At 36.6% G+C, this 19,219-nt stretch overlaps 2 protein-coding genes across 7 annotated transcripts; one reads left to right on the top strand and one right to left on the bottom strand.

The window, feature by feature from the left end:
* The first annotated feature begins 2,920 nt into the window (after positions 1-2,920).
* LOC122275027 lies at positions 2,921-14,829 on the top strand. Of its 4 annotated transcripts, none has more exons than XM_043083936.1 (15): positions 2,924-3,379; positions 3,514-3,583; positions 3,731-3,777; positions 4,312-4,417; positions 4,640-5,475; positions 6,099-6,230; positions 7,150-7,222; positions 7,569-7,608; positions 7,679-7,751; positions 8,057-8,122; positions 8,960-9,037; positions 9,114-9,286; positions 13,305-13,351; positions 13,810-14,062; positions 14,149-14,829. In XM_043083936.1, exons 1-15 carry the CDS (start codon positions 3,024-3,026, stop codon positions 14,499-14,501), a joined length of 2,703 nt encoding a protein of 900 aa, XP_042939870.1. In that variant the 5' UTR covers positions 2,924-3,023; the 3' UTR covers positions 14,502-14,829. The 4 variants fall into 4 exon arrangements, 3 of the variants coding, with proteins under 3 accessions (XP_042939870.1, XP_042939869.1, XP_042939871.1); XM_043083935.1 differs by having other exon boundaries at positions 3,475-3,583; XM_043083937.1 differs by having other exon boundaries at positions 3,345-3,379; positions 3,475-3,583; positions 4,312-4,412.
* A 240-nt stretch (positions 14,830-15,069) lies between these two features.
* LOC122275029 lies at positions 15,070-19,219 on the bottom strand. 3 transcript variants are annotated; one of them, XM_043083938.1, is made up of 6 exons: positions 18,828-19,218; positions 17,860-18,057; positions 17,706-17,783; positions 16,844-16,909; positions 16,563-16,628; positions 15,070-16,483 (listed from the first exon to the last, which is right to left on the bottom strand). In XM_043083938.1, exons 1-6 carry the CDS (start codon positions 19,122-19,124, stop codon positions 15,614-15,616), a joined length of 1,575 nt encoding a protein of 524 aa, XP_042939872.1. In that variant the 5' UTR covers positions 19,125-19,218; the 3' UTR covers positions 15,070-15,613. The 3 variants fall into 3 exon arrangements, with proteins under 3 accessions (XP_042939872.1, XP_042939873.1, XP_042939874.1); XM_043083939.1 differs by having other exon boundaries at positions 17,860-18,054; positions 18,828-19,217; XM_043083940.1 differs by lacking the exon at positions 16,844-16,909 and having other exon boundaries at positions 18,828-19,219.

Here is a 19,219-nt window from a genome sequence, read left to right as displayed (position 1 = left end):
GTAATCGGTAGAAATGATGGGGCTTTACTCCTAAATCATTTCTACCGATTAAAATCTTGGATTATGGTGAAAAATTAGTTTGTAGATTCGGGACTGAGTTGACTCAGCCATGTCTGTTTGGCTCAGTTCCGTTTGAATGAGCCTAAATTCCATTCGAATGAAATTCAAGGCCATTTAAATGGAATTTATTGTCATTTGAATGGAATAAAAGTTTATTCGAATGACTTTAAATTCCATTCGAATGGACTTTAACGTCATTCGAATTAAATTTTCGGCCATTCGAATTAAAGATGATATTTGGTAGCCCTTATTGTTATTTATATTGAGACTTCATTCAGCCCATCATAAAAAAATTTAAGGACCTGGAAGGACGCTTACATACCTTACAGGAGGATTTTGCTTTACTTAATAAATAGATATTGTTAGTTATTATTTTACTTTTTTTTATGTTGTATAGAACATTTAACTCTTTTTAAGATGTAATTAATGTATAGTTTTTATTTTTAGTATTTGCGAGCCTCTTTATTGTTAATTATATTTTCTTCTCATTATACTTAATGTTCACGATAATTGAAAAAATGATACTATCTTTAAAGTAATATTTATTTAACTAAAATATTTTTAAATTAATTACATAAAATTAATTTATGAATTTGTAAATATTTTAATTCATTGTAAATCATAATATATAATATATAAACATTTTTATTTACTTTGAAAATGATAAAAAATTAATATAAAAAATATGTATTATTACAATTTTAATAATATATCTTTTCAATTAAATAATACCATTCGAACAAGGTAATATTCATCCGAACCAATTATTTTGCATTCGAATAGATTAATTACATATTCGAATTAAATTTTATTAGTTCGAACGATTTAGATTTTTAGAGACGATCTAATTTGTCCCAAAATTTTCGGTTCGAACTAATATGTATTAGTTTGAATGGATTTATAAGGTTCTCCATGTTTTGAGATGAAATTTAAATTTCGTCTCTAAAAAGTATTTTTAGGGACAAAATTTATTTCGTCCCTAACAAATTTCGTCTCTAAAAATTAAATTTCTTGTAGTGATTGCTAGTTATCTCGAAAACAAGACTGTGTGTTTTTCTAAAATGGGCTCCGTTAATTAGCCTTTTTTAAAAAATTAAATAAAAATACCAAAACAAAAACAAAAATAAAAAATTCTTGGAGCTCTTTCAAGTGAATCATTCTATATCAAATATTTCCTCTATATTGCATTCCTGATTGATTCATCCAATAATTAATAATTAGGAGATGTTATATTTTATAGTGGAAGAATATAACTATTAGAGAAATATAGCTGTTAAAAAAATATATCTATTGAAGAAATATAGCCGTTGGAAAGATATGACTGTTGGAAAAATATATCAATTGATATGACCATTGCAAAAAAATACCGTTAGAAAATTATATCCGTTGGAATAATATGATCATTAAAAAATTAATGCGTATTTTTTTAATAACGAATAAATATTCAAATTACAATTATAAGTAAAATAAATGAAATTGTCAAAATCAATATTTTAATAGAATAGTAATAGATTTGGAGAATTTATTATTTAACGTTGCTGAAAGGTGACTAGCTAAATTTATAAAAATAAATTTTTTAGTCAAATTTTAACCAAACTTTAGCTAGGCCACTATTAATGCTCTTAATCACCTTTGACATGAAAATTCATAATAGAAGAAGTTCATTTCTATCTTGAAAAATAATTTGTATATCTTTTGCAAACAATGTATTACCGTAAATTTTTATGAATAAGATAATATTATTATATATTAAAGAAAAATAAATAGATAAAAGGGTACGAAGATCCAACAAAAATCTCAATACATTAGATCAAAGCATAATATGAAAATAATCAGCATAAAACAATCAGTTGGGTCCCATATGAATGCGCATTTGTTGTGGGCGTGACTGGATTTGCTCATATCTAAGGGGCCTAGCGGTCCCATCCTAGGATGATGCTACAGCCAGGCTAAAATTTTTTATTTTTCATATTTTTTTAAATTATTTTTTAATACTTTTATATATTTTAAAAAAATATAAAAAATTTATAATAATATTAAACCATTTTTTCTTAATTATTAAAAAAAATAAAAAGCCAGGAGTGGCTCCAGCGATGGCAAAGCATTTCCCCATCCAAACTAAGGGTCTGTTTGGAATTGTGGTGAGATATCTAAAAAATACGATAAAACGGTCTAAAGTAGTTAAATAATAAAATTTATCCGTTTGGTAATTTTATATTAAAATACTTCTAAACCATAAAAATGCAGAAAATTACGTTTCAACAAAAATATCAAAGTGATACTTTTTGTCAAAAGTACTTCAAAAAAAATAATTCATATTTTATTGTACTATATACATTCCAAAATGACCCTCATCATTTTAATATAATGACAACTTTTTCTATCTATATTTTTCATTATTCTTGTTTAATCTATTTAAGACTTTGCCTATTAATATTTTTTATTTTTCTTCTATCATTTATCTATCGTTGAAGAGATTTTCTTTTTCATTATAATTATTGAAAAATATATTATATTATTTTTGTTATTATTTTATCATAATATTTAATTTTTATCAAGTATATGTTCTTTTATGTCATTTCTATCTCAAAAAGTGATTTTTTAATTTATTTTTAAACAAATCTAATATATTTGAAAGTACTTTAAACATACAGATCTCAAATAATAAATAACTTTTTAATAATATAGCTTAACATATTAAGTTTTAAGTTATAAAGCTTAAGTTAAAAATATTTTTTACTATAATCTCAAATATACGCTAATACCATGACGTCACGTCGCGTTTTGGGAAAAAAACCTAAGGTCCTAAACGGTGCGCTGAAGCGTGTCAATTGGTGATAAGTTGGTTCCCTGAGAGGGGGTGGATGGGCGATAGGTCTAGGGTTCGAAACACAAACCAGCTTCCATTGCCCCAAAAAACAGTTCCCGAGAAGTAGAAAGCAGAAGAAACGCAAGAAAAATAAATGGACCAACCAAACGAGGACCAAGAGGAGCCTCCAATTGCGGAGCTATTGGGCGTGAAGAAGAAGAAGACGAATAAAAAGGTGGTTTCTTCGCCGACGACAAGAACGACAACCGGAGTAAAAGCGAAGAAGAAGAAGGGTGGTCCAGCTGCTGTGGACTCCGCAGCACAGTATCCTACGGGCTCCGCGGAGGATTGCTGCAATGCCCCTAAGGTTACGGTTTTGAAGTTCGATAATTCGGTTGAGAATCACTTCAGGGCCATCGACACGATTTCTCAGCTCTGTGGAGAGCCTGAAGAGGGTGCTCTTGAAGAACGAGAAATTCAGCAACTGTCCTCCTCAATCACTTTCTTAAGGTAAAAAACTTGTAGTCATGGCTACATGATACATCTTTATCCATATACAAGTGCCTATAGATGTTCACATGTCAATTAGAATTGCATCTCTGCAGAGAATGGAAGTATTTTAGTTACGAACCAAAAATCGTCAGGTTCGCTTCTGCAGTAGGAAGCATTAGCGGAATAGAGTTACCTCAACTATCTTCTGCAGCTGTTCCTAAGGTGCAGTAAAACAAGTTCCTTTTTCTTTTCTTGTAATACAAATTTCTACTAATATTCGTGAATTTAGTCGGAATTGGAATTGTAGGAGTTGTTAATAATATTGAACATTGGCAATTCATATGATCTTTCGACTTGCATACTTTGTAGAATGAAGAACCTTCTGGGGGTGCGGCTACACATGCGGAATCATCCGGGTACTTTCATGGGACTTGGCTCGGGACAATATCGATTTTACAACTATAAGCACATGAATATCCCCCCGTTTTAATCATTTTAATACACACGTGTGACTAATTTACTACGTATTCCATAGATTTTGTATGATGGTCCTTGATATGATGTTGCTCTTGCTTGATGCTTGTTTCTTTCCTTCATCATGCATTAGTGTTTCACGCAGTTACGGGGCTTTCTCAACTGTAGTTGTAGTTGGATTGGTTCCTTTTCTTATATACATAAAACTTCGGGTTTTGATTTCCTGTAGTAAGTTGAAAGAGTTTCTTTTGTTACAATACCTCGTTTTTTCATCTGTGTTAAGAGCTAATTGCTATTGAATACGGTAATCTAAGGACATTTTAGTTCACAAAATCTAACTAAGTAGAATGATGAGACTTCTAGCTTTTCTTATGTTTTAACTGATAATATTATTGTTGGTTTTCTGGCCATACTGCTATCTACAGTGACATATAATCAAGCATTGATATGTCTATTTGCAAAATTTCTCTCGTCAGATCTGGCTGCAGCAAAGACTTTGTTATTCATGTTGGAGGGCATGTTTGGGCTTTGGATTGGTGTCCTAGAGTTCATGAAAGGCACGAGTGTCCTATCAAATGTGAGGTACTTGTATTATTTTCTTCTTTTCCTTTTGTGTTTGTGTAAATGTTTAATCTATGTTGATTTTTGGGGGTTACTTATATATATACACATGTATGTATATATGAAGAATTCTTTGGTGGTTGCACTTCTGTGCTTGTGTGTAGAAAATTTGTGACAATTTAATTGGTTATTGACATTAAATCAGTTTTATATGACTGCTTTTTCTTTTTTCTTGCTTTCCAGTTTATAGCTGTTGCTGCTCATCCTCCTGGATCTTCATATCACAAGATAGGCGCCCCTCTTACTGGTAGAGGTGTAGTTCAGATATGGGGTCTCCTAAATGTCAGCATGAATGAGGATGAGGTGCCACCTCCAGCAGAAAAGCCAAAACAGGGGCCTAAAAGTAGTAGGGACATGAAGGACAAATCGACTGTATCAAAGAGGCCCAGAGGAAGACCTAGAAAGAAGCCAGTAGAAGACAATGTGGCGATAACAACTCAAAAGAGGCCCAGAGGAAGACCTAGAAAGAATCTGATAGAAAAATCTCCTGATAATTTGGATTGCAGTGAGCAGTATGTTCAAGCCCTTGCTGTTCAATTCCCAGAAGATTCATCAGATTTGGTTGCCATAGATAGTGTTCCTGGGGACACTCAAGAACATGCTATACAAGAAGACAGCGGAAAAAAACAAAAAATTTACAAGCAAGCTGCATCTAAGTGTAACCCAGCACTTGAAACTCCTCTGCAGTGCAGAAGATTGAAAAATAAGAAAAGGACACGGAGTTGCAGTGATAATACAAGTCCACTGTTGTTGGAACTAATTGAAGACATCGGATCTTCTGTTGTGAATCAAATACAAGCAGAACCTGCAGCAAGTATTAATTTCTCACACAATGGTTCCTTGGAAATTAGCTCTGCTGGTTGCTTGATTCCAAATGATGTTGGTTTGCCAAGAGTGGTATTTTGCCTAGCTCACAATGGGAAGGTTGCATGGGATGTCAAATGGCAGCCTTCCAATGCATGCGATTCTATTAAGATGGGTTATCTTGCTGTCTTGTTGGGGAATGGATCTCTGGAAGTGTAAGACATCTACTTCAGTAGTCTTGTCTTGCTGTTCTCTTAAATATTCTTTCTCCACATGTTTTTCTTTTGGATAAGGTAGCTAAGCTTTGCTTAACAGTGAGAAATAAGGGTAAGAATCTGAGTACTGGGGAGTCGCGGGGGGGTGCCGCCGGGGGGGGGGGGGGGGGGGGGGTTGGGGATGCATTGAAGACACCTAGATAGAGAAAGAGAAGAAATCAAGAAACTCCTGATAACTAAAGCTCGAGAGACTTCTTTCTCCACTTCTCTTGTCTATATATATCAAGCCTCTTCATACAGGGTGAAGGATGCATATATTAGCATTGACCATCTTATTTACATTTTAAAAATTTGTATGCAACCATGCTCACATACATATACATACCAAGTTCTCAAGCAGAAGATGTCAACTGGTAAAAGAGACAAGTTGGGGATTAAACTACATTACATGATAAAATTGGTGTATTAGAACACTTTTAACTCATAAATTTCATATTGAGCAGTATCCATTATCTGATTCCTGTCCACACATCACGTCATTTTTCCTGCATTAATTGCGTTGGTTTTGTTTTTTCAAATGTAACTGGAATCTTGTTATGCCAACATCATATGTATTGATCCAGGTGGGAGGTCCCTCTTCCTCGTACCATGAAAGTTGTATATTCTTCGGACCATCCAGAGGGCACCGATCCTCGTTTCGTGAAATTGGAACCTGTATTCAGATGCTCAATGTTGAAAGGTGGCGGCATTCAAAGGTAATGCTGTTTCTCCTTTGTTCATAAATAATTTGGAAGTTCACTGGAACAAACAAAGTGTTCTCTTTGCAATAAAGATCAGGCTTTACTAGTGGATATATTTGTGGTTACAAAACAGTTCGTTGTATTGTGATAATAGGTCCATAGCTTGTTGCAGTTGCTGGTTATGATTTTCAAAAACATGGTAAAGGCTGTCCAAAAGAATTTAAAAATATACTTACTCCCATAGTCTCCACTGCTAGTCATGTTCTTAAGTAAAAGGTTTAAAAATTTGATTATCTATTCTAGTGAATTGAAAAGGTAGCCTTTTCTCTCTACTTATGTGTTTGTCAGAAACTTAATACCAGATTGCTTAGAACTCAGTTTCTATCAACCATGCATAAGTATGAATATGTGATTGCTTGAAGTTCAACTTTTATGTATGAGAGACACAGCTGTTTGCAGTATCTCTGCCTCTATATAAATAATGTTTCACCTTTTAGTGTTCTGCTTGGCATGGTATAACACCGGTATTGGTACAAGAAACATCTTCAGCATTGCAGCTGTAGGACATGTCCCCTACAGCTGCAGCCATTTGGGTGAAAGGAAGAAAGAAGAATAAAGGAGTTGAAGAACATGCACACACTTGTCTAATTGATAGATTTCAGATCTTCCCAAGCATAAGATCTTCTGTATAGTATTCAATGCAGACTGAGATGCTTGACTTTCAACAGGCTTTTCTCAAAAGATTTTGCTAGGGATCATCTTCTCCACCTGTAATTATGGATGGCTTAGAATTTAGCTGGAAATATTTAACTAATGTGGATTTTGATGAGTCCCTATAACTATTCGCTACAGAATGCTCTTTGCTGACCTCATTATATGGTTTATTTTGTCTTATTGAAGGCTAACATGTACTCCATCCTTATCTGTTATGTAGCATCCCTCTGACAGTGGAGTGGTCGGCTTCACCCCCTCATGATCTCATTCTTGCTGGATGCCATGATGGAACAGTAATATTTTCCTTTCTTTTTTATTTTTTTGCCTTTTATTGTTAATGTGCTGTATTTTTTTCTGCTTTGCCTCAAATTACCTCCTCCATAAAATGGGGAAATACTTATTATCATGTTCTTGCTTAGTAAGGCTTTCTATGTATGGGTGTGTGTGTGTCCACGCCTGTTAGGATTTGTACTTTAGACATTTTTAGTTTAGCATGGTTGTCATTTATCACTGTTGACTAAATTAATGCTAGGTTTTTCAGCTTCATTTCATACATTGTCTAGTTTGCAAGATCCTGCTACTTTTTGACATTGAATTCATTTGTGGTATCAGAACTAAAGAAGTTTAACATATGTTCAGGTTGCTTTATGGAAGTTTTCTGTAAGCAGTTCATCTAAAGGTAATGGGAAATGCCTAAACGCAATATACATCACTTCAGTAAACTCCATTCACCCCTTGTTGCTCTGCAGATACGAGGCCATTGCTTTGCTTCAGTGCAGACACAGTTCCTATAAGAGCACTCGCCTGGGCTCCAGTTGAAAGGTAAGTGGTACCAGAAGATTGGTATTCATAAATTGTTGTTATTTTAAAATAATCAACCTTACTATTCTCTTACTTGTAAATATAAATTTTAAATTCATAATGTTGAGTCAAACCCGCTGCAAAACCATCAACCATGTAAAAAAAAAAAAAACCTTGTTATTCTCTTTTGTGCAATGTTCAATGTTGATGGTGGTGCTATTTTGGAGCGAAAGGAATAACTATACATTCATTGATTTGATGTTAGTCTAAATGTGTCTCTTGTTTTGCTTGATGAAGAAAATGCATCTTACTGTTATGATTATCAGTGATCCAGAGAGTGCAAATGTCATACTTACTGCTGGACATGGAGGCCTAAAGTTTTGGGACTTACGGTAAGTGTGATAGCATCTTTTGTTTGCAGTATTTTTGTTTAGATTCTCATCAAGATGCTTTCACTGATTTAAAATTTGATGGTTTTCTTACGCACTCAGTTCCTTTCTTCTGAAATAAAAGATGTTTGGGATTTGATTTATGTCAACGATTGCTCATATACTTGTCTGGTCACTGTCCAGTCTGTAAAAAGCCCCATTGCAGCATACTGAGAAATGAAACTTGACTTATCTCTCTCACAGACACAGAGATGATAGTTCACTAATTCTCTAACTGACAAAAGTTGAGGTTTTACCTAAACATAACACAGGACAGTATAGTTTAGACAAACTGTATGGAATTCAAGATCTATTCAAATTTTGGTTATATTTTATTTTAGAATTGATGCTTTTGGTTCTGTACCTTGATGGTTTGCCAAATGTTACCTCAACTTTCACTTCAAGGTTCAAAGTTCTAATCAGTTACAAAGCTTGGCTCTTTGAGTTAATTTTGCTCATTCTAGCCTCCTTACTGGAGATTGTGATTATTCTAAAGATGAGTTTTTCCGATCTTTAAAATCTATTTTTTGGTATTAGCACCTCATTTCAACTTAAAAACTGGATGTTCAAATTTTTTTTCTCAACTTCCATTTAGTTCTGGCTGTGTAAATTTTCATTTATGGTATATTTTCTCATGTATTTTGTGTGAGATGACTTTAAGAAGAGAGTGCTAAGATTGTGAGTTTGTTCACTAGAAGCATCAAAGGATGGGTATCTCAACATGTTGTGCAGCATGGAGAAATGAATAATCATAATCAATATTATTGGTATAATTGCGTGCCATACTGAAATTTTCTGCAGTGATCCATTCCGGCCTTTGTGGGACCTCCATCCTGTGCCAAGGATCATATATAGTCTGGATTGGCTGCCAGATCCAAGGTAGTGTATGGTTAAGGCAATAGGAATAAGGTTACTCCCCGCCTGTTACTTTTCACATTCATTCTTCCTTTTTTAGATGTGTTATTCTATCCTTCGATGACGGAACAATGAGAACCCTCAGCTTGCTTAAGGCAGCATATGATGTTCCTGTCACTGGAAAGCCCTTTGGTGGGACGAAGCAACAAGGATTGCACAGTTATTACTGTTCATCGTTTGCTATCTGGAGTGTTCAAGTGTCAAGACTAACAGGTATCTCATACACTTTCATGTGTTTTTTATATTTGGTGACCACGTTTCAGTTCACAGGAAAGGTGCACTTCGTTGCTTTTATCACTGTCTAAAATACAGTTATGGGAATAGATTGGAAACCAAGTTTTCATGCTCAAAACAAAACTAAATCAGCCTTTCCTTTCCAATATTCCAAATGATATCTGGATCTGTTTTCATTTTCCAGGGTTGCTAATTTTTTGTGGCATCTTTAATTTATGCATGCATTCGGTATTAAAAAAAAATGTTGTCAAATATTTAAAAGTAGAGTAATGCTTGATCTAAACAGAAGTTTACAGGAGCAAGTTTACAAATTGACATAATTTGATGTGATATGTCAAATTTACTTTACTATAAAAAGTACTTTATAATCTGACAGATCACATTAAGCCATATTAGTTTGTAAATTTCTTTAAGTAAGGTATTTGTATAGACCTAGTACTTCACTTAAAGGTAATGTAGTATGATCGGAGTCTACAAACAATATAAATATTAGATTTTAGATTTTAGATCCAAGAAGTCATTTATAGTATTTCTTGGGTTCTACACCGTATTGAGTGTGTCTGTTGGGGTCCTCGGTCTAGACCCAAAACACCAAGTCCTCCACGCCAATGGTGGCCTTGTGATGACCGAACCTTGGTTCCTCTCTTGCTTGGCTCACGTGCAAAGGTGGTCAATATGACCACTTGGGGATGGTGGGGTTAAGTGTTTAGGCTAAGATGGGTGTATGGAGTGATGGAAGATGAAGAGTGATGATGTGGTTCAAGGGTGATGGGCGCACGGCACTAGTGAGTGCTATGGTGTAGGCGCCACTTGGAAGATAGGTTTAGGGTTTGGATGATGTGTTTAGGGTTTGGAAAAGGTAAGATGAGTGGCTAAGATTAAAGATGAGTGATGTGGAGGGAATGGCTAGGGTTGGCCGAAATTTGATGGAGGAGAGATTTTAGGAAGTTTTCTAAAATCTTGGAAGATGATTTCCCTCAAATCTTGGAGATGACTCTCCTAAAATCTTGGGATATGATGGATGATGTGTATGGCCGGCTATGGAGTATGGAATGGGTCAACTAGGGTTCCTAAATTATAGGAACCTTGATTGGCAATTGGGGTGGGCGGCTAAGGCATGAAAGATGGAGCAAACCAATATGGAAAGTTGACAAACACTATGATGGGTGATTTTGAGGGGTTGGACGGATTGGATGAGCAAATTATGATATGAACACCTCAAGAACAATGATGAACACGCATGAACACAATGAAGAACATGCATGAACAATGAAGATCACTCAAGAACAAAATGAAGAACACTAAAGAACAATAGCAAAATACTAATGAACTTGAATGAACAAACGGTGGTCAGGTTGGTCCATGGTCAGGTGGTGCAGTCATGGCTTGCTGGGTGGTGAGCCATGGTGGTGCGCGGCATGGCTGGCTGACGGTGAGCCAGGGTGGTGCGGCATGGCTAGCTGATGGTGAGCCATGGTGGTGCACGACATGGTGGGTATGGCTTGCTGAAGGTGAGCCATGGTGGTGCACGGCATGATGAGCATGGCTTGCTGATGGTAAGCCATGATGGTGCACGGCATGGCCCAGGCTGGTGGCCTGGGCGCTGAGTCTGCAAGGCATGGGCTGGAGCCATGCGCTGGATGGCATGCCTGGTGGGCATGCCACTGACCTGCTCCGCAAGGCATGGGCTGGAGCCATGCGCTGGATGGCACGCTGCGAGGCATGCCACTAATCTGCTCTGCAAGGCACGGGCTGGAGCCGTGCGCTGGATGGCGTGCCTGTGGGGGCACGCCACTGGCCTCGCTAGGTGGTGTGGGGGCATGCATGCATGCGCGCAGATGCACGCTCAAGGGCACGCGCAAGCCTGCACGCATGGTCTGCGCCCAGTCAGTAGCCTCCATGCTCGCCCGCTGCGTGTCATGGTTTGAGCCAAGGCATGCAAGTAGACTAGCTATGTGACTATCTTGACCCTCCATGGGTCGTGCCGAGATGTGGTCCCGGGCAAATCTCCTCGGGGTTGTGACAGTGTCCCTTTTGGCAAAGTTATTCAGGTTAGGGAATAATAATGGATCATTCGCACAAAACTGCAAACTCCTTTGATCAGTGGTAAAGTTATTCTGGTACTAATAGGGCTGCAAACCAACCAAATCGAGTCGAATTTGAACAAGAGGTCAAGAGCTCATCTAGCATATATATCATCTCGAACTCGACTCGAGCTCGAAAAATATTGAAAATTTTTGATTGAGCTCAACTCGTCTAACATAAATGATGATCGAACTCGACTTGAACTCGAGTATAAAAAATATACAAGTTGATACAAGCTCGAATAGCTCGACTCGAGCTCGGTTTAAATCTGATCCACAATTTTTTTTTTTTTTGTTGGCTGAAGCACAAATGAGATTATTTCTCTTAATCAATTTTAACTTGATATGAGCCATATACACATACTAAAATATAGGCTTGTAAAATATCAATATAACATTGATTCATTGTCACTTTCCAATACATATGACATCAAGAATGCCTAATACATTAAAGTCATTTGAAAAATTACATAATAAAGTTATTAATTTAATATTAAAGTATTCAATTATCCTTGATATAATATTAAATATGGCCAAATAATCAAAATAGGATTAGTTAAGAAAGTGTCGCAATCAATTAGAGTTGTTTATTTTTATAAACATTTTATATTTGACTCAATAATTCTTTTATGAACTTAATATATTATTATTGTAAAATAATAAAACATGTCACTTATACATAAATTTATTTCATATATTACTTATACAAAGTATCAAAAATAATATATATAGCATATAAAATATATATAATAAAAGAATATATGTAAGTATATATGTAAATATATATATAAATATTACGAGTATTGTGACGAGCTCAAAACGAGTCGAATCAAGTTTATACGAATATTGTTCATGAGCCTAAACCGAATCGAGTCGAGATTATACGAGTTTTGCTCGTTTAATATTCGAACCAATATTAGTGTTCACGAATAACTCATTCATTAAATGAACCGAATCCGAGTTGAGTTTATACGAGTCGATTTCGAATTGTTCACGAGCGGCTCTGTTCATTTGCAGCCCTAGGTACTAAGGTCTTAGCCATGCCTTAGTGTATTAATGTAAAAATTAAAATTTCTTTGATCAGTGGGATAGGATTTTACAATATAATCTAGTTATGCATACAACTTTGGACTAGTTCAATTGAAATCAAGGCTCGAAAAATCGGAATCAGGTTCGGAATTGGTTAGGACTGATTCTATAGATAGGGCGATTCAACAAATTGAATCGGATTCATAACAATTTTGAATCGGATATTTCAATGTTGATAAAAAGTATTAAAAATCATATATAATGCAATTCAAGCACTTAGTATCGTGTATAAAAGAGTATAAAGTATAAATTCATTGACTAATTTGAATAAAAATATTATATGAATCCAAATAGTTTTAATAAACATGTAATTTATGTATTTAATCTCAATTGTCAACATTTTTTGTCTCATATGCAAAGAATATAAAACCATTAAGATATAAGTAAGTGGCAAATGTAGTATTTTATGCACAACCACAAATTTAATACAAAATATAATTCATCTCTTAATTTTTTTCTGTTCAACTAAAGAAAATAAAAAACACATGTTTTATCTTTCAATTTTTCTGCGATTCTTGTTGAATACATTGATGAAGAAGTTAATATATGTTTAGTTCTACATATTTTTATACAAGAAATTTATTTTAAAAAAAAAATCTCAGCTGTTAGACAACATAAAAATAAATACAGTTTTGAATCGATTGAAATCAGCTCAAATTAGTCTAAAATCAGTTAGAATCAGCCTAAATCAGTTGATTGAAGCGGTTTAGTTAATGATTCAAAAAGTTCACTAGAATTGGTTCGGTTTCTGATTTGAGCCTTGGTTGAAATTAATTTCTGGTCTCAAGTTTCCACCAATGGTTAAATTTCTATTTTAATCTTAGGTATGGTTGCATATTGCAGTGCAGATGGTACTGTTCTCCGTTTTCAGGTGAGTTTAGTTCCATTACAGACCTCACTTGCTAATATTTTTCATCCCAGCTTTTTCTTTTTCTTTTTTATTCGTGTTCCCTTTCGTATGCTTAATTGTATTCCATTTTTTAAAGATCTTTTCACTTTTAAGTACCATCTTTTTATGAGATTTGGTTTGGACATTGTAGGATAGGTGGGCAACAAATAATTTTTCGTTCCCAGTGATTAGCATGATGTTACGTTTGTTTTATATTTTAGGCCAACTGATTTTTCTTAGTTATCATTCGTAATGAAGTGTTGAGACATCCATGGAATGTATTGGCAAAATCAAGTTAGAAGGTCCAACAATTTCTGATCAATCTGATCATTCAGATCAACATTTGTTTTTGGTTGGAGTAATGTGATATATAATAGTTGGATGCAGTTCTAAGCTGCTGATGAGCTTTCTCTAAACGTGAGTGCTATGTTTATAATCAGCTTACAACCAAAGCAGTGGACAAAGATCATTCACGAAATCGGACACCGCATTTTCTCTGTGGGTCACTGACAGAAGAGGAATCGGCTATAACAATCAATACTCCAGTACCAAATTCCCCGTTCCCATTGAAGAAGTCGCTTAACAAAAGTGGGGACACTCCAGTATCCATGCGGGAGTTTTCATTGGAGCCACGAGTGAAAACAGCAAGTGATAAGGTGGCAAATGGTCCTAGTACAGATGCTCAGACTTTAGGTAAGTTTTGGCAATTACAGTTCCACGTGCATTTTGTAATTCTCTGTCTGCTAAGATTTACCACCAAATTGTCAATCTGGTTGCAGCCCTTTGTTATGGCGATGACCCAAGTACAGAATCTGGACCCGTGGAAGCCTTGAGGCATCCCAAGAGCAAAAAGAGACCAAAGAAGAGTAGCAGTGGGAAAATTCCAGAAGATGGCCAAGCCTTGGTATGCAGAGATGAAGAGCCACCAAAAGCGCAGGGTAAAGAACATGTAAAAGTGGAAGCTCGGGCAATTGATGCTTTCCCTCCAAAAATTGTAGCAATGCATAGGGTGAGATGGAACATGAACAAGGGTAGTGAGAGATGGCTGTGCTATGGTGGAGCGGCTGGAGTCGTACGTTGTCAGGAGATTGTTTTGTCAGATGTAGATAAGAAATTGGCCATGAAGAGATGAGATTTGTCCCTTACCTGTCCGTAACCGGCTCTGTAATGTAATTCCCATACTCTATACCATGTTGGTGAATGGCATGCATGCGATTCTTTAGTTGCTTCCATGCTCTTTCTAGTGGCATGGACGCGCGATAAGTGTGCATCTAAAGGTATTAGTTACTGTAATTAGTAGGAAGTATTGTCACAAGCATGGTGGAGAAAGTTGTGTTCCTCCACCATTATTGTTGTCGTTAATGGTATTATTAAGGTAGACAAATAAAATAATAATTTAGAAAGAGCCCTTCCCTGCATCAATTGAAGATGAGGAAACAGGCTGTTCGATTTTTATGTTATTTGAATTTTTTTTCTCTTTCATAAATTACTATCATGATTCAGCTGATAGACAAGAACGGAAAAATAGGGTCAGGCCAGAAAATTTATAATGAGCGTTCGTGCTTGCCATGATCTACGGATGTTGCAGTGGAGTTGTAAGCATCTTCCAAAGTTGATTGTTTTCCCTGTAGAATTAATGCAAATTTCAAGTTTTTTTTTTTTTTTTTTTTAAATATAATGTCAAAACTATTGAAACAGTGTGGCATAAAACAAAAAGGCTCCCATGGAAAAACTCTTCTTGCTACAAAAGGATTACCAATCATTACTATGGTTACAACACGTCAGCACCATGTTATTTTCTTTGGATGCCCGTCTCTAACTTCAGGATCCCAGCAAATGGCAGCATTGCTCCAATAAATTGTACTCATTTTCTCGCACAATTTCTCTGGATAAACCACTCGGAAAATGCCTAGTCCTCGAAGAATCACTCCTCTCTTGAAGACTTGACATCTTGACCTAAATATATTATAAGGGGCTACCGGAATTTCTGCTTACATCACATTTTAGCCCAAAGAAACCTAGATGATTTGAGATAAATTCCTGACCCTCGAGCAGTCTCAGAGGACATCAGACTACATGCCGGCGACTGTTTCTTCAAAGGCCCTTTATTGTGTTCTGGATAAGCGTTCTAGGCTTGGCAAAATCTCCAAGGATTTCTTTAGGACTAGGCACAAAGCCCGTGGAAAAACTAGTAGATAAACAGCTCTTCTTCAGTGTTCTTTACCGAACTAGTGGCCTTTATACTCAGCAATGCATCCGACATTGACGGCCATGCAGATTCTTCAGCTTTGTCAGTTCCTTCCTCCTCTTCCTTGCTCCTGCCGCAGCAACCACGTCAATTAGCTTCCTATTTGGGTAAACGGTTGATTTTTGCTTCTTTTCAGGCAAAGCACTTGCAATACAACAAGCAGTTGAAGGTGTTTCGATATCTGGAGTGTATTCCAATTGGGGCCTGTTTTTGTGCTTGATGGAAGATGCACGTTGAAAACAATCTAATAGTGCAGGTGTAAAGGAAATTTCCTCAGAGTGAGCTCCAGTATTCTGATCACCTCCATCCTGGGGTAGCCCAACTGGGGTTTCATTCGAGTCATTGGCAGGTCTGGCTTCTGTTGAGCCTGAAGCTTCTGTCTTTACTTCATCGGGCAAAGAGCAATGGTGGTTTTCTACATGTGCAACAAATTTTGAGGATGAACACACACCATAATGGTTGTCATGAGAAGTTTCATCTTGTTCATCTTTCATGCCAGTAGAGGGCTCAGGTTGGCGTTCGTTCCCATGACCAGGAAGGGGAAAGAACCAAGGACATGGCAATACATAAAACGAAGTTCTTGGCCCATTAACATCTTTGCGGTTTTCTTGTTCTTGAGAAGTATCAAGGCTACAAGTTGCTGGCATGGGAATGTTTGATTGAATGACGATGTCACTTCGTCGTCCATGGAGCGACTGAACATGATTTGAAGATTGAATGATAGAAGGCCAGAAAGGAGGCATAAATGGATGATGATCATACAAGAGCCGTGGGCAATTTGTAGATGAAGAGATAGAGGCTCCCACGTCAGCTGAACCACGTTCACCTGGAGTTTCCTCAACCTCGGCCTTTACTACCTTTGCCATCTGCAAAATCATACAGCATGTCGGAAATTTGGAAATTCATTTAATATTAAACATTTCCAAAATTTCAACTGTAGCTTACCTGTGCCTTTAGGTGTTTATTAGTGGTCTCCAAGGACTGATACACTTTCAAAGCCAACTCCTTTTCCTTTCATTAGAGATGTCATGAAATGTGAAGAAATGAATTGGATGATGTTTAGACAAGTTCAAGGGGTAAAATCATAAGAGAACTACTATAAATACTACAAGTTATACAACTTCCATGCCATGCACCATTGTCCATGGGAGGCAGGGAGGGAGAGAGAGGAGGGAGAGGGGTAAAACGAAGCTATATACAAAGATATTAGGGGTACTATTCCCTACCCTCTTCAAATTTTCATTCTCCCATGATAGATCAGCAGCTTTTCTGGTTAACTCCTCACACAAAGCCTGGCCACCAGGGGAGGGGAAAAAGTCAGAAGAAGAAGATTCTCACATTATGGTGATGACACATGTTGTACATTACGCCTGCCATATTTGACTTGACTAGCACAGATAACCATTTTTTATTCACCTACTTTCAGGAATCAAGAACACATCAAAATTATGTACTTAGCTCTATAGCCATTAAAATCAAAGAGGTCATAGGTTTTTATGAGGGCGTCAATTTGTATAAACAACTTTTGATATCACATCAGCGGAAATTCCAAATTATGAAATTCAAGTCGCTACAAACCAAAGGTTAAGAAAGCCCATTTCATGCTAGCTTAGGTGAGCCACCCAGGTACAGGTGCATATCAAGGTATCAGATTTGTCCAATTCCAAGAATTCAGGATGCAGAGGGGCTAAACCATTAAAGCTTTAGTTATCTGTCAGACCTCATTGACTTTAGATCTTCATTAAACAACAGAATCTATCCAAACTGAGGACCACTTTAGGAAGAGCTTTCAAGGATCGTTAACATCAGAAGTGATGTTTTATAATTAGTATGAAATCCATCACTCATGTTATCTAATGTTCAACAAAGTCATGCAATTTTAATAGCCCATGAAAAATAATTGAAACGTAGACTTGCACAAAGATCAATCTCTATGTTACTAACAAAGTATATTGAGAACCTTTAAAATAACAACAGCAATTCAGTACTAATGATGGATTTGTTTAATAACGTGTGGTAAATGCCCTGTAAGAGGTGCAGCTTGGTGTATAAAAATATCGCTTTTGAGTTAATTTGTTAGTTGCGCACCTGCCTACGACGAATTGTCTGCCTAGCTGACTCTCTGTTTGCCAATACCCTGCATATTCTCCGTTCTTCCTTTTCAGCCTAAACAGGGAATGCTCATTTAGACAAGCAATAATGGAACAGCACTGTAGAGAAAAACGTCAAAAAAATTTAGCACCTCAGTCAAATTTCGTCTTGATTTACGAATACCAAGTGGAGTGTAACTTCTGGCGCTTGTAGTTGGTTTAGCCAATTCAGAATCCTGCTCAGCCTTCACTTTCATCTTTCCGGGATCCTGATTAGCATTTGCTGGTTCTAGCAATTCAATTGTGTTTATCTTTTCGCATTGCTGCTGACTTAGAACTGCTCGATCCTGCTATAAACAAAAATATTCTCAAGTCCTGCACAAAATAGTGCGACTTGGTGACAGTGCCACAGATATTTCAATCCAAATGTCACTTAGTTGGCTAACCAAATATGGACATATGAGTCTAAGAACCTAAATGATAAACAAAAGTAACGTGTCCTGGTTGATGCAAACAAAAAGGGGACTGTATCCAAATTTTATATCCGACGTGTCAAGGTCAATATTCTAAAACTTTTACACGAAATTGTCAACTACCAAGTCTGAATGCCTTTTCAGCCCCAGTTTGATTTCAATGTTTTATAGCTATTGGCCCAAATGTAATGCTCCTCAATACGTTAAAACGACGTGTGGGGCTCGTTCAAGGTATGATGTATCTCCACCTGCATTGTTATGAAATCCGAACACATACAAAATGGGCACATTTCCAGTGTTTTATTTTTTTTTATTTTATTTTTACTGATAAAAAAAAAGTTGCATTACATAAAGCGTTCGTTCCAACTAAAGAAGACGGTAAGAGTATGTATCATGGTCCACTAAATTGGGGTACTATCTATAGAATCCTCGAATTAGCAGACCCATATAAGAAACCAAATAAATTATAGTTACAGTATAGCCAATATTAAGCTATCGCAATCCTCGAATCATGAACTTGTTGGCTTTTTATTATTGAATATTTTTAAATTTCCCCATTTAGTAAATTGCTTGAATTTAGTTACAAAGGACAAAACAAATAAAGAACGAAGAGAAGGTAGAGTTCGTAGTAACTCATACAAACAAACCTCAGCGAGATCCGAACAGCTAGGGACCAAGTCCACCGGGCTCAACTGGAACACCGAGTCAGCCGGCGGCGACTCGCTCTTGACTCGCTTCCTGGCCCGTTTCCCTTTGCTCCCCCATTTCCCGCCCGAGCCACCGCCACCACTCTCTCGAACTGCCAAATGAGCCAAATCCGCCAGAGCCTCCGCCGCCTCCAGCTCTATCTTAACCATCAGATCCGCCGCCGACATCGAAGACGACGTGGTAGAAGCAGATGAAGATGACACCGAGCTCCAAACATAACATCTCTCCGAACCCATGGCTCAGGAGCAGAGCGAGTGGGAGACACAGGACTGCAGTTCCTTCAAAGAACAGAAAGGTATTAGAGAGAGGGAGAGAGAGAGCCTGTGTGTCC

Source organism: Carya illinoinensis, chromosome 9, assembly GCF_018687715.1.
Source record: "Carya illinoinensis cultivar Pawnee chromosome 9, C.illinoinensisPawnee_v1, whole genome shotgun sequence".
NCBI classification, from domain to species: domain Eukaryota; kingdom Viridiplantae; phylum Streptophyta; class Magnoliopsida; order Fagales; family Juglandaceae; genus Carya; species Carya illinoinensis.
Note: the sequence above shows the minus strand (reverse complement) of the source record. Positions and strands in the feature narration are given on the sequence as shown.

What these genes read in the sequence shown, in the direction of transcription:
- LOC122275027 (XM_043083935.1), top strand. Translation starts at nt 3,024, where the DNA reads ATGGACCAACCAAACGAGGACCAAGAGGAGCCTCCAATTGCGGAGCTA. An exon ending in CTAAAGTTTTGGGACTTACG is followed by an intron (nt 8,123 to 8,959) that starts GTAAGTGTGATA and finishes AATTTTCTGCAG; the next exon opens with TGATCCATTCCGGCCTTTGT. An exon ending in TCAAGTGTCAAGACTAACAG is followed by an intron (nt 9,287 to 13,304) that starts GTATCTCATACA and finishes TTTTAATCTTAG; the next exon opens with GTATGGTTGCATATTGCAGT.
- LOC122275029 (XM_043083938.1), bottom strand. Translation starts at nt 19,124, where the DNA reads ATGGGTTCGGAGAGATGTTATGTTTGGAGCTCGGTGTCATCTTCATCT. An exon ending in CAAGACGAAATTTGACTGAG is followed by an intron (nt 17,784 to 17,859) that starts GTGCTAAATTTT and finishes TTCCCTGTTTAG; the next exon opens with GCTGAAAAGGAAGAACGGAG. An exon ending in AGAATGAAAATTTGAAGAGG is followed by an intron (nt 16,629 to 16,843) that starts GTAGGGAATAGT and finishes CTCTAATGAAAG; the next exon opens with GAAAAGGAGTTGGCTTTGAA.